At 42.2% G+C, this 12607-nt stretch overlaps 1 protein-coding gene across 17 annotated transcripts in view; it reads left to right on the top strand.

The window, feature by feature from the left end:
- PTPRT (protein tyrosine phosphatase receptor type T) overlaps window positions 1-12607 on the top strand; it is a 1024383-nt gene that overhangs the window by 831748 nt on the left and 180028 nt on the right. For all 17 annotated transcript variants that reach the window (XM_023626585.2, XM_070247923.1, XM_070247921.1 and 14 more), the window contains one exon: window positions 4960-4996. In XM_023626585.2, the coding sequence (XP_023482353.1) occupies window positions 4960-4996 (37 nt within the window). The remainder of the gene's footprint in view (window positions 1-4959; window positions 4997-12607) is intronic.

Raw genomic sequence — 12607 nt, 5'->3', positions numbered from 1 at the left:
CATAAGTTTATTCTCTATACAGCAGCCTCTACATTTTAAAAAATGTTAAGTCTGAAATTTTTATTCTTCCTGCTCATAGCTCTTCGTTGGCTTCCTATTGTTCTTAAAATATAGACCAAAACTCTACAGTCTAAAAGGTTCAACCAGACATATGTCTCTAGCTTCACCTCATATCATTCTCCGTGTACTTCATTATGTTGTAACCATACCAGACTTCTCTATGTCTTCGACTGCACCATACATTTTCCTACTTTCAGACCTTTGCGCATCTGTTCCTGAGTCTGAGACACCCTTCCTTGATACTTCATATATCTAACTCCTATTTATCTTCCAGGTCTCAGGTTAAATGGTCCTTGCTCAAGGCAGTAAAGCACCCTCCTTCCCACCCACATCCCGTGTCCTCTTCCTTACATGTATGTAGCGCCTAGCTCTTCTTCCTCATAGTGTTTACTCCAACTTGTAATCATACATTTACTTGTGAGAATAGTTATATAATATTTGTCACAAATATTAGAAAAATAATGTTTGCATGCTCCTTGAGGACAGGGACCACGTCTATTTTTCTCATTCTTGTAACACCAGTATCCAGCACAATGCCTGGCCCACGGTGATCGTTCAATAATGATCAATAATCAGTAATGATCATATCAATAAATATTTGTTGATTGGCTGACCAAATTAATAAAGAGATAAATGGAGGTCCCAGCCCAGTCTTAGAGGAAAATTAAGACACAAGTCAAAGCAACTGGGAAAACTATGGAAAGACTGGAGTCAGGGCTAAATCACATCATATTAAGTGGGGCAGCTCAGTCTTAGAGAAGACAAAGGCATGAGTTAGGGTAACTGGGAAAACTATTTGAAAACTGTGAGGTCAGGGCTAAATCCCCATCCTACTGAATAAGGGAGTCTAATGGGGCAGCAGAGTAAGAATTGTATGTGTTATCCAGGTACCTAGGGCTTTTTGATCAGGTTGGCAGTACAATTTAACCTAAGTCCTTATGGATAATAAACAGAAGCTACGGAAATACTTGATGCCTTGGACACCACACTGTAAGCCCTTCAATTAGAGAGATAGCCTATAATTTCAGTAAATAGTTGAAGGATGGATGGATGGTGGATGGATGGATGGATAAATGGATAGATGGCTGAATGAGTCAGACTTGGCCTAGTCTCAAATGGAGGTTATAAGAAGATAACGAAGTAGGCGTGAGGCATTCTGGGAAATAAAGTAGGTGATAGCTTACTGAAAAAAAGCTATTTGTTGTTGGGCTGAGGTGATGGGGAATGCTGTTAAGAAGACAGTGTACTGAGAAAGCAGGAGTACTGCCAGTAGCTGAAACCAGACTCAGCATTTGAGAACTTGAAGCAACCTTAGAATCTCCTGCCTACCCTACCAAAGTAGCCTTCTCCACCCCTTTCTCTGTCATTTGAGTCATGGGGAAATTGAACCACAGAGAGGTTCAGTGACTTGTTAATATTGCACAGCCAGTTAATATTACACAGCACTGGCAGAGCCTTGAGTAGAAGCATGTCTCAACAGAAGCACAACAGGACAGTATATTTGACCCAAGATGATGTATATCTGTGTGCAGATTTGCAAGTCTGGAGTGGCAAGTGGGATGTGAGTGAGGTTAAAATGATGGAGAAGTGACATTGTATTGTACTGTGGAGATAGAACAGAAAATGCAATAAATGTTTTTCCTTTTTCCAAAGCCGTATACAATCTTGGCACAAAGAAAGTATCCGTTTCCTGTTTACTGGACTGATTGGGGGACTTTGGGTATATGTGTACTGGCCAGACTTCCCATATGATAGGATGCAGAATTTCTATCATGTTCCTGACTTTCTTGCCAGCAGTTCAACCACCCAGAAGGTCAAGAAAGTGACTCAGGACTTTGTTATTCTGTACCTAATTCAAACCAACAAAGACAAATTGGTTATGGAATTAAAGGCATCAGGAACTTGGGCAAAAGTGGATATGTCAGTGTCATGTTTGTGAGGGTCAGGGAGAGTTAAGCATAGTCGGACATGCACTCTGGATTATAGAAAACAGATTTTAAGAGATGCGAGGTGGAGGAGGTGAGGTTAGGAAATGGCTCACAGTCATGCATGCAACTGTGGAAGGGAAGATGATTCTGAGGAGAATTAGAAAATTCTCACAAATGACCCAATGAGAAAGACAAGGCAATAAAATAAACATGTGGCTACCTGGGATTCCCTTTAATGGGACACATTTTAAAGAGAACGTTCCTGCAAAACGCAGGTTGGCATTCACCTTTATGGGGAGGAAGTGACAGAGAGGGAGCATGAAGGAAACTTCTGAGGTGCTGGTAATGTTGGTTGTTTTGATCTGAGTGCTGGTCATAGATGTGTGTTTACTTTGCGAAAAACTCAGCAAGCAGTATTTAAGATTAGTATACTTGTCTGCAGGTATGTTATACTTCAAATTAACTGTGTAATAATTTTTAAGGTTCCGTATATTTCCTTCAAGATTTATTTTTAAATGCTTAGTAACATGCAAATCTTTCTTGAAATATAGCACACTTCAAATTTCATATGATTACCTCAAATGAATACTTCATATATTTGAACCATGATGTGTTGTATTCTTTTAACATTCCTGCATTTTCCATTTTATAAAATAAAACAATTATTTATTCTAAAAAAACTTTCAGCATTAAAAAAAATAGTAAAGAATAAGAGACACTTGTTCCAAAGAAAAGTCATGTCAACCCAACCTTCTCTCTTCAAGAGAGTTCTTGGGCTGATAGGTTGGGAAAATGCAGTAGAAAGAGTATCAGTATCTGAAGTGAATTTGACCCTATTCTTAAGCTATTTTGGTGGAAAAATACAGCAGTAGGATCTGAGTGCATAAGCAATTGACGAGATGAGTGACTAGTTAGATAACCAACCAAAGATTCTAATGAACAGATGAATGCCAGTCTGGAAGACAGATTCTAGTAGGTGCCACAGAGCTCTACTATTGGCATTTTCCAGGTCATTACTTATATTAATGATCTGGATGAAGTTAGAGAAAAATTATGTCCAAAAGCTTGCAGATGGTGGAGAATATGATGATAGGCTGTAGTAATTGAATCCGTCAAAGAAGATGGAACTCAAAAGTGGTAAATGTGACTCTGTACATGCATTCCAGAAATGCAGTCACATTTATGTATGTAGAATCAAGCTTATGGCAGGTATTTTTTTGGTGGAGAAAGTTGATGGCACATCTGTTGTGATTAATGAAAAACTGTATGTTGGTTCTGTTAATAGAAGCCCAGTGTAAGTCAGGCAAATAGAAAATAGTGATAATCTAGGTAATCATATACTGACAGACAACATGTAGACTGTTGCTTCCTGTTCTAGTCCCTTCTCATTAAGAGGGACAAACTGGAGGATGTCCCAGGATGAATAGGATGGTTCAAAGGGCTTGGACTCTTGAGGAGCTGAAGAAGAAGAATGTTAATGAACCTGAAAACCATCTTTCAATATCCAGACATCTTTCCTATACAAACAGCGACAGACTGTCTGTAGTCTGAGGAATAGAATCAAGACCACTGGGGTTAATTACAGGGAGTCTTACTTGGTTTAATAGAAGTGACAATTTCCAGCTTTCAGAGATGTACATAGATGAAATAGACTCTGCTGTGGACATTACCATTTCTTCTCCACTTCTAGGTGCAGAGAGGCCTTCATTTCCTCACATCACTAAAGTTAGGCGAGGCCTATGACGGGCTCTAGCCAATGAAACCTGAGTAGAAGTGAAGTGTCACTTCTGATTCAAATCATTTAGTTACGAATGTTGGACTCTTCAAATGAACACTGAAGCCTTGTGTTAAAGTGGAGGTTCCAGCCTTGTGTCTCTGAGTGACTACAATGAGTAGAGAATCTCCGAAACCACCACACAACCCCCTCAGACCCAGCCACACACCTACATTAGATATGTGGCTGAGTGGAAAGTAAGCCTTTGCTGTTTTTAGTCACTGAAGTTCATGGGTTTTATTACTCCTGCATAACCTTTTCTGTCCTGACTAACACAAGTGCCTTCAAGATGCGGTGGTTCCTTATGAGTGAGCATTAGCGAGACAAACATCAGATTCTTGGGACTCACACACTTGCATTCTTTGCCTTTTATTGTCATTCCGACACTACATTCAGACGTTGCTGAGGGTATAACTTAGTCAACTGGAATTTTCAACCGGTTCCAGGAATCTCCGGGGAGACAATCCCGATGAAATAGGCTGATTCTCTTCCTAAGCTCACTCTTCTGTAACTCTATTGCATGCCCAGCAACATCACAAATTCATGGATTCTGTCCGCTTGAGGAACAGCGAACAATAACTGGATAGTTCACCCAGCAAAGATTCTATTGCCACACAAACACACACACAATGTTATCCATGAAAACCATGAGGACCACCAGAGATCTCAGGACCAAAGTGACTTTTTGAACATGAACATTGCAGTTTGATTCTTAGACATTCGTATTGACTGGGCTATTGCCAAGCATCTGTTTCAGTCTGTGCATATAGAGGCTTTATTTGTTTATAACAAAGTTTCCCAAGGATGCCTATGGTACCATCTACATCTACTAACCTATGCAACTGAAGGAAGCACACTGCATGCCACAGAGTACCCACTTAGTGTTAGTCTTAAAGTTGTTCTGTGCTGGGCAGTATCTGATATGTTCAGGAAATGGTTCCATCTGAGGAAGAAGCTTATGAGGTGATGGGAGCCAGGAAGTGAAAGGAAAAAATTATCCATCTAACCTGAAGAGAAATGAAGAAATAGAATTAGAAGGTGATTCCACTGAGGGGAAAAATGGAAAGGACAAATTTAAAATTATAATTAAAAATATATATGCATGGATATATATACAAATATATGTGTATAATTTTTATGTATATAACAAACCAAACCCACAGCTAATTAACTGGAGCATCACTTTTTTGTTCACAGGAGACCAAAATCAACTGTGTTCGTCTGGCTACGAAAGGTATGTTGGCATGTCCTTGTCTGTCTTCAGCCATTCTTCAACTATTTAAGTATTTCTCCCTCTAGTTGCAAAGGGAAAATTTAGGCAGTGATGACTAAAGACAATAAGAAAAAATTGTAATTTATATTACAGTCATTTGCATCTAGGGATTAATATATACCTAGGGTATACATTAATAACTAACACTATGAAAGCTTAGTAAGATTCAAAACGTTTTTGTTCAATCAATAGATGGATGGATGGATGGATTGATAGACACATGAACTGGTGCATTAATAGATGGAGTGGTGAATATGAATGTACTCGAATATTCTTCTACTATATATTTTCATTGCATTTAGGTCTGTGTTTATGTGGGTATTTTTTAAAGCCTGTCTATCAGATCTGTCTTCTGGGTTTTGTGCTTTATTCAATTGATGCATAGCTTTCAAAAATGAGGTGATTAGTTTTGGTGTCTTCAATAATGAGAAAACAAACACTGCATTGTTTTGTAGTTGGCATTTTCAACACTTATCCCAAAAACTAAGGCAGCATTGTTCAGGCTCATCACTTTTTGTTTTCCTAATTATAATTGAATTTCCTGGCTCTTTCAATTGGTACATGTTTCTGTTTATTACTCTTTAAAAAAAAATCAATGAATGGTTTGTTATCATTTACCCTATTACAAGGTTGAATAGTTAGAAATCAGGTTTATCTTTTTGTTATAGAATTGATATTTTTAACAACTATCCTCATCATATAAACATACCAAAATCGGGCAATTCTAGTCTGTTCCCTGAATTTACTGATAGCATATATAGTTTCATAGGTTGCTTCCATGGAGATCACAATTGTAAATATAAGTAGGCATATAATCAGATGTATAAACTATAAACAAACGCGATGACCCAAGTATGTATATACATATGTGAATATATACACACATGCACACAAATACAGAGGAAAACACACAGGTGGGAGGAGGAGAAAACACGTAGAGAGAGAGATCTAAAGCTATTTGACAAAACATGCACCAAGACCTGTCACGCATGGCTCTTATAACTTTGAAGAAAATCAGATCCATATGCAGGCAGAATAGGGAAGATGCAGGAGGAAGGAGAAGACAGAAGCACTAAGGGCTAACTGTGATAAGAACTCACCCTGATTTCACATAAGTCATGAGAGGCTGGCACGTCCCTAACTTGCCCCCTCTCAGAAACTCAAGCTGCTGGACAGAAAGAGATAAAATACTCTTTGTGAGACAAGGAGAATTAATGGCCCGCAAACAAAAGTGATACAAATCACAGGCCTTGGCAGACATTGCCACTGAAGAAAACAGATAATCTAGAAGGAAGAACATCATCAATTGGATAGTGCTCTGGACTGCGAGCGGGACAGCTGGGTGTCTGCAGCATCCTGCTTAAACAGGCAGCCAGAGGGGAAGGGAACTTACGGAGAAAGCTTCTCCATGATGGGGCTGCTTGGCTCCCCTATAGCTCCTGACCTCTAGACCAGGGAAGGGTTGACGTGATATCTCTGCCCTCCTTGAGGTATGTGGGAGGCTAAGGACACCCTCTAGGACATAAAGCCCCCTAAAGAGTAGTTTGTGAACTAAGGGTTGGGAACATGTGACTAGACAGGCAATAGGTACATGTGGGGACTTCAAGAGAGAATATTTAAAACCGTACTTTCCTGGTGATTTCAAGACACGCTGTCCTTGTAGACATAGAAGCCCACCATGTCGCGCTTCTCCAGAGTTGCTGATCTGCAGGAGAATTGCAGTGGTCTTTAAAGAACTAGAGCAGAAGAGCTCTCTCCCTCTCCTTAGCATAAGGATTTCTCCTCTTTTGACCATTAGGTTACAGTCTTCCTTTAGCGGAGTGTGTGCACATGCAGGGTGTATGAAAGGACAGGAACTCATGGATGAAGATGAATGCTCAGCTAGCCAAACCCAGGCAGGGCTCGGAGGAGTCAGAGGCAGACGTGGATTCCAAGCATCCACACCCTTGTTTTTCCGCTCAGTGAGGGCTGTCCCAGAGAATCAGGGCTCTGGTAGCACTTGGGAATGGGTCAGAGAGCTGGATAATGCAGAATTCCAGTCTGCCACAGTCAGGGAGTTATCCTCTCTCGGTACTACATCAGGCAAGAAGGATGCTTGGTAACTGAAGAGAAAAGGGAAAGAGAAGGAAACCTGTCTTCGGTTAGTGTCTACTCTGTGCCTGGCATTACCCTTGGAGCATCCAGGGTTGATTAAAGGCAAGCTCTATCTAAATCTGTGCAGTGCCCATGAGGACTTTGGATCAAGGATCTAAGGCCAGGCATCAGTATTTGACCCATCCCTTTCCCAACTACATGTATCAAATTTCCCTCTTCGTGGGTTTGCTTAAAACACTATTCCTTTTAATAGAGGAAAATACTGTTCTGGGAATCCCACCACCATCGGGGTGGCATAAAGTCCCAGTGGCAGATTCCAGGGGCCATCTGTCTCCCTCCAAGCTCCTCCACCACTCTCTCATGGTGGCACCTTCCTCATGGGTCTTCCAGCTCCTGGAGTGTGATCATATGTGCAGGCTTGAGGCTAGTGATCTGGTGATGAAGCAATTTGCTGATGTCCTGTCCCTGAGCCTCATGATTCCAAGCAGTGTCTGTGGTCACCTGAGTGGGTCCCACAGAACTGGAGGGTGCCGCTCAGAATGGAACAGCCCTGAGCACTCATTCAGGGTCCTTTTGACCTGACATGAAGCCCAGTGCATTTTCTATTAGATACTACACCTGGCTCCAGCATGTGCCTCTAACCTTGTTTGCCTGTAATGTCACTGTTAGTCACCCAAGCTCTAATGTAGTGCTGCCCAGTTTGAATATTTGCAAAGTAAGGGACCTGTTTTAATTCGCTATGGCTGGTATACCAAAGTGCCACAAACTGAGTGGCTTAAACAACAAAATTCATGATCTCATAGTTGTGGAGGCTAGAAGTCCAAGGTCAAGGTGTCAGCAGGGCTGGTTCCTTCAAGGGCTGTGAGGGAGGGATCTGTCCCATGACTTTCCTCTAGCTTTTGGTGGTTTCTGGCCATCTTTGGCGTTCCTTGGCTTGTAGAAGTATCATCTTGATCTCTGCCTTCAACTTCACATGGCGTTCTTCCTGTGTGTGTGTTTGTATCCAAATTTTCCCTTTTTATAAGGACACTGGTCATGTCAGATTAGATGCCATTGTACTCCAGTATGACTCCATCCTAACTTAACTAATTACATCTGCAAGGACCCTATTACCCAATAAGGTCACATTCTGAGGTGCTGGGGGTTAGGACTTCAACATATGAACTTAGGGGGACACAGTTTAACCCATAGCTGGACCCAGGCAGTTGGGGCAGTGTCCCTGTGGTTCCCATTGAGGCCTCTGCTCCTTCACCATTCAGTGTGACCCAATAGCTTTGTAAGAGTGTGCAAGGAGCATGAACCAGCCCTGCCAGAGGGGGCCTTGGCAGTGAGCTGAGGACCAGATTTGGCTCCTGTTCTTTCCACAAACTGAGTGAGGCTGCCTCAGGCAGAGGAGCTGCATGTTGTGTGGAAGGAGCGCTGGGCAAGGGGTAAACACAGAGGACCATCCCCACACACCAGATGCTGGGTCTGTTGCAGCAGGACAGTTCTGGACCCTACATCATGGTGGAGCATCAGCTGCTGATCCAGTCATGGTTCTGGGGCCTGAGCATGGCTGGGCCTCCTGGGGCAAGCCCCAGCACTGCTGTTTGAGAGGAGCTGCTTGGTCTTAATGAACCACTAATTTGCCAGTCACATTTTGCCATGGCCGGTGGCTCCTGGCATATAGTTGGCAGTCAAAAATACCTGCTGAAATGAGTAAATGCATTTGGCGTCAGCATCTCACTCCAGCAAGGCTCAGAGATTTTGAGGGTCTCACTCAATCTTCCTCAAACTCAACGGCACCATATTTAAAGTGATCCTTATGTACCTATTCATGGAATATTTTTTTTTATTATCCAAGTTTCTGTGTTGTATTTCTTTTATTTATTTATTTTTTCGGGTTTTTTTATTGAGGTCACAATAGTTTATAACATTGTGAAATTTCAGTTGTACTTTATTATTTGTCAGTCACTTTATAAATGTTCCCCTTTACCTCTGTGCTCAGTCTCAACCCCTTTCCCCTCTGGTAACCACTAATCTGTTCTCTTCGTCCATGTTTTTGTTTATCTTTCACATATGAGTGAAATCATATGGTGTTTGTCTTTCTCTGTCTGACTTATTTCGCTTAACATAATACCCTCAAGGTCCATCCATGTTGTTGTGAATGGGACAATTTTGTCTTTTTTATGGCTGAGTAGTATTCCATTGTATATATATATATATATATATATATATACACACACACCATATCTTCTTTATCTATTCACAGAGTATTTTTTAATATACCCACTGCCAGTGACTTTCTGACAAACGTGCTCTTTGTAAAAGAAGAGCTCTTATTTGTAGTCTTTGTCAATCTCCAGGGTGTAAATATCCCCACTATGTCCAATTTCAAATAACCAATGGTTTAACAACTGCCTTGCAAAAAATTCCCGAATGTTTTACAACTGACTCAGTAAGCCGATGCAAGCCCTCTCCAGCACATAAGACCTTTACCACCCAGTTTGTTATGGGGATCAAATGATACAATATACTTAAAGGTGTTTTATTTACTGCAAAGTGTTTTGGAAAAAAAATTTTGTTGTTATTGATTACTATTATTTCCTCCGCTTAGTCAGCTCACTCATTGAGCGTCTATGAGCCAGGCACCTTGGAAGGAACTGGGGTGTTCATGGTGAACCAGAAGTCGTGCTTCCTGTCCTCAAGGAGTCTAGTGTGGAAACAGACATTAAGTGAATGATTGTTACAGATAATGGTGGAGTTATGATTGTGATCAGTGCTTCCAAAGAGAAATGAAATATACTGAATGGGGACTGACAGTAACAGTGCCAAAGCCCCAGACAGTAATGGCATGTGTGTTCCTGGCCATTGTCTGGAGCTCTGCTCCTCTGGGACTGGTGCAGTGTAGGAGACTTTGTGGCTCCCCATCCCTTCACAGCTAACACTGGGAATCACATAGTGCCTAGAGCAGGGGTGAGATTTGGGAGGCCAGCTGACTCAGGACCTCAAGCTCTGAGAAGAGTCAGCTCCCTAGCCCCCAGCCCAAGCCCCAGAGGAGGAGCCAAGTACCTTGAGTTTGGAGAGGATCTAGTGGGTGGGCTCACATACCACCAGGGGGCAGTATTTACTTACAGAGCCTGGGCAGGACCTCAGATTGAAGGCATGGCTAAGAGACTACGGAGTGGGAGTTTGGTATTTGCTAGTACAGGGGTTAATTCTAGGATCAGGACAGGCTTATCTGAAAAGCTCTGAAGGCATTCCTTTTCATCGATGATCACTTGGGGTCACTGCCCCAGATTCGCATTTTTTTTTACGTTATTCCTCAGTCAGGGGTTGGCTATTATTAACTTTGACTGGAGATTTAGAGGAGTCAGAACATGAGTTCAACCATAATGGGGACGTAGAGTTTATCAAGGAGCAGGTAAAAACTAATGGGAGCTCCTCTTAAGACAGGTTCTCTAGATGCAGATCCTGAGGCAAGGATTTGGGTGCATGTGATGTACTGAGGGAGGGTTCTCAGAAGAAATCTGTGAGAGAGGAAAGTGGGATGGGGAATGAGAAAAGGCTGAGCAAGAAACTTTCCTCAGATAAAGTCAAGCCTAGGCTAAACCCAGGGTGGAGTGTAAATTTCTCCAAAGTCATACTGCCCGAGGCAAGAAGACCAGGGTTTCTACCTCCTCCCCCATAACAAGCAGTCTTTGCACTTCCCCCTTCCCTCACCCTCACCTCTCCCCTCCATCTCTTGGGTGGCTCCAGAGGAAATGGTACCCCTGAGCTTTGCACAAGTCTCTGGAGAAGTCACAGGTGTAAACCCTTAGCTTCAACACTCACAGTAGCTGTTGGGTGGCACACCAACCTGAAAAGGGGATTTGCAAGTAGCACCAACAGCATCTATACAGAGCTCCTATTATATAGGGGATGTATTTCATCACTGGGTTGTGGGAAAGCAAAAAGGTAATTGAATTGCTCAAATAAAAGAGCTGAAAGAAAATTGTAAAAGCCCTTTGCTTGGCACAACTCTGGCTCTGGGAATCTTCTCAGAGCTGTAGAGAGAAAGCTGCAGCCAGTTGGTCAACAAACATTAAGTTTTGGGTTAGAAACAGGAAACCATTATTCGGACTTTGAAGGGAAGGCAGTAGAAATTCAGCGAGCAAAAAAGATCAACTTAGAAATTAGGTTTAGTCTTATAGTTAAAACAGGAACAGTGAGAAAGGGCATTAAGAGGGAGGTGCACTTAGACCCATTAAATAATGTTTATCCTACATTCGGTAGATGGGGGATGGACTCCATTTAGGCACCAGGTTGAAGATGTAAGCTGAACATGCTCAAAAGTGACCCTTGGGAAACTGGATCGTGTGAAAACTTGGGGTGGGATAGTTAGACTTCCAAAGTGCTGTGGGAGAGAAGACAACCCTTTCCTTGGGAGATGATCATTCCATCTGGTGGAAGATGCCCTGGGCTGCAGCTGCTCAAGGATGTACCGAGTCTCTCAATTCATGCCCTTCTGATTGGGACAGGGCAGGCCAAGGGAAAATGGTTTCTGACCTAGAGGTTCAGTTCTAGAACCATACTGGTCAGTTTCTCTTCCAGAAACTAATTCCAGTTCCATCTAAGCCCCCTTGCCCACTGATTATCCTGTCTGCCTTCCCCTGACTCCCTTCATGTACTCATTTACTTTGCTGCCTGCTCTTACCCACAGGCCCTGCCTCCACTAGGCTTGCCTGCATGATCTGGCCCCTTCCTACCCTCCAGTCTCATCCAGGCTTCTATCCTCTTATTCACTACACTCCAACACGCTGGTCTTTCAATTCTTCAAACACATCAAGCTCCTTCCTACCTCAGTGCCTTTGCTCATCTGCCCCCTCTGCCTGAAATCATCTGGCTACCATATGTGTCTACTTAACAGATATACATCTTTCAGACTGCAGCTTAAATCCCACTTCCTCAGAAGGACCATTCTGACCTCCAATCTAATGTATCTTCCCAATATTTTCCACTCTCATAATACTTGCACTTTTTTTCATATCATTCATCATGATTTGCAAATATAGATATATTTTTGTTCCTTACATGTTTAATATCTATCTCCCAGCTAGATTCTAAGTGAAGTAAGTGAAAGGAATGCGCCTATTTTGAGCACTTTTGTGTCCCCAGATCCTAGCATACATTGGTGCTCAATAAAATATACTGAATGAACAAGTGAACAAATAAATGAATAGATAGATCGATCAATCAATCAATCAATCAATCAACGGATGACTCAGTGGATAGATAGAGGGATGGGTAGATGGATGGATGACTGGCTGGCTAACAAGTCATTCTTCCATGGCACCATCGTTTCAAATACAAGCTACTTGTCAGAACTGTTCTCTTGGAAGGTAGGAGTAAAAGTGATAGAGGTAGGGATCAATTATGTGAACTACAACCCCCACTAATGAAAAGGCCAACTAGGCTCTGCTTGGGTAATTGCTGTGACAGGGACCTCACAACTCCCAG

This window comes from Equus caballus, chromosome 22 (genome assembly GCF_041296265.1).
Source record: "Equus caballus isolate H_3958 breed thoroughbred chromosome 22, TB-T2T, whole genome shotgun sequence".
Lineage (NCBI taxonomy): Eukaryota > Metazoa > Chordata > Mammalia > Perissodactyla > Equidae > Equus > Equus caballus.
This window is presented reverse-complemented; position numbering and strand designations above follow the sequence as displayed.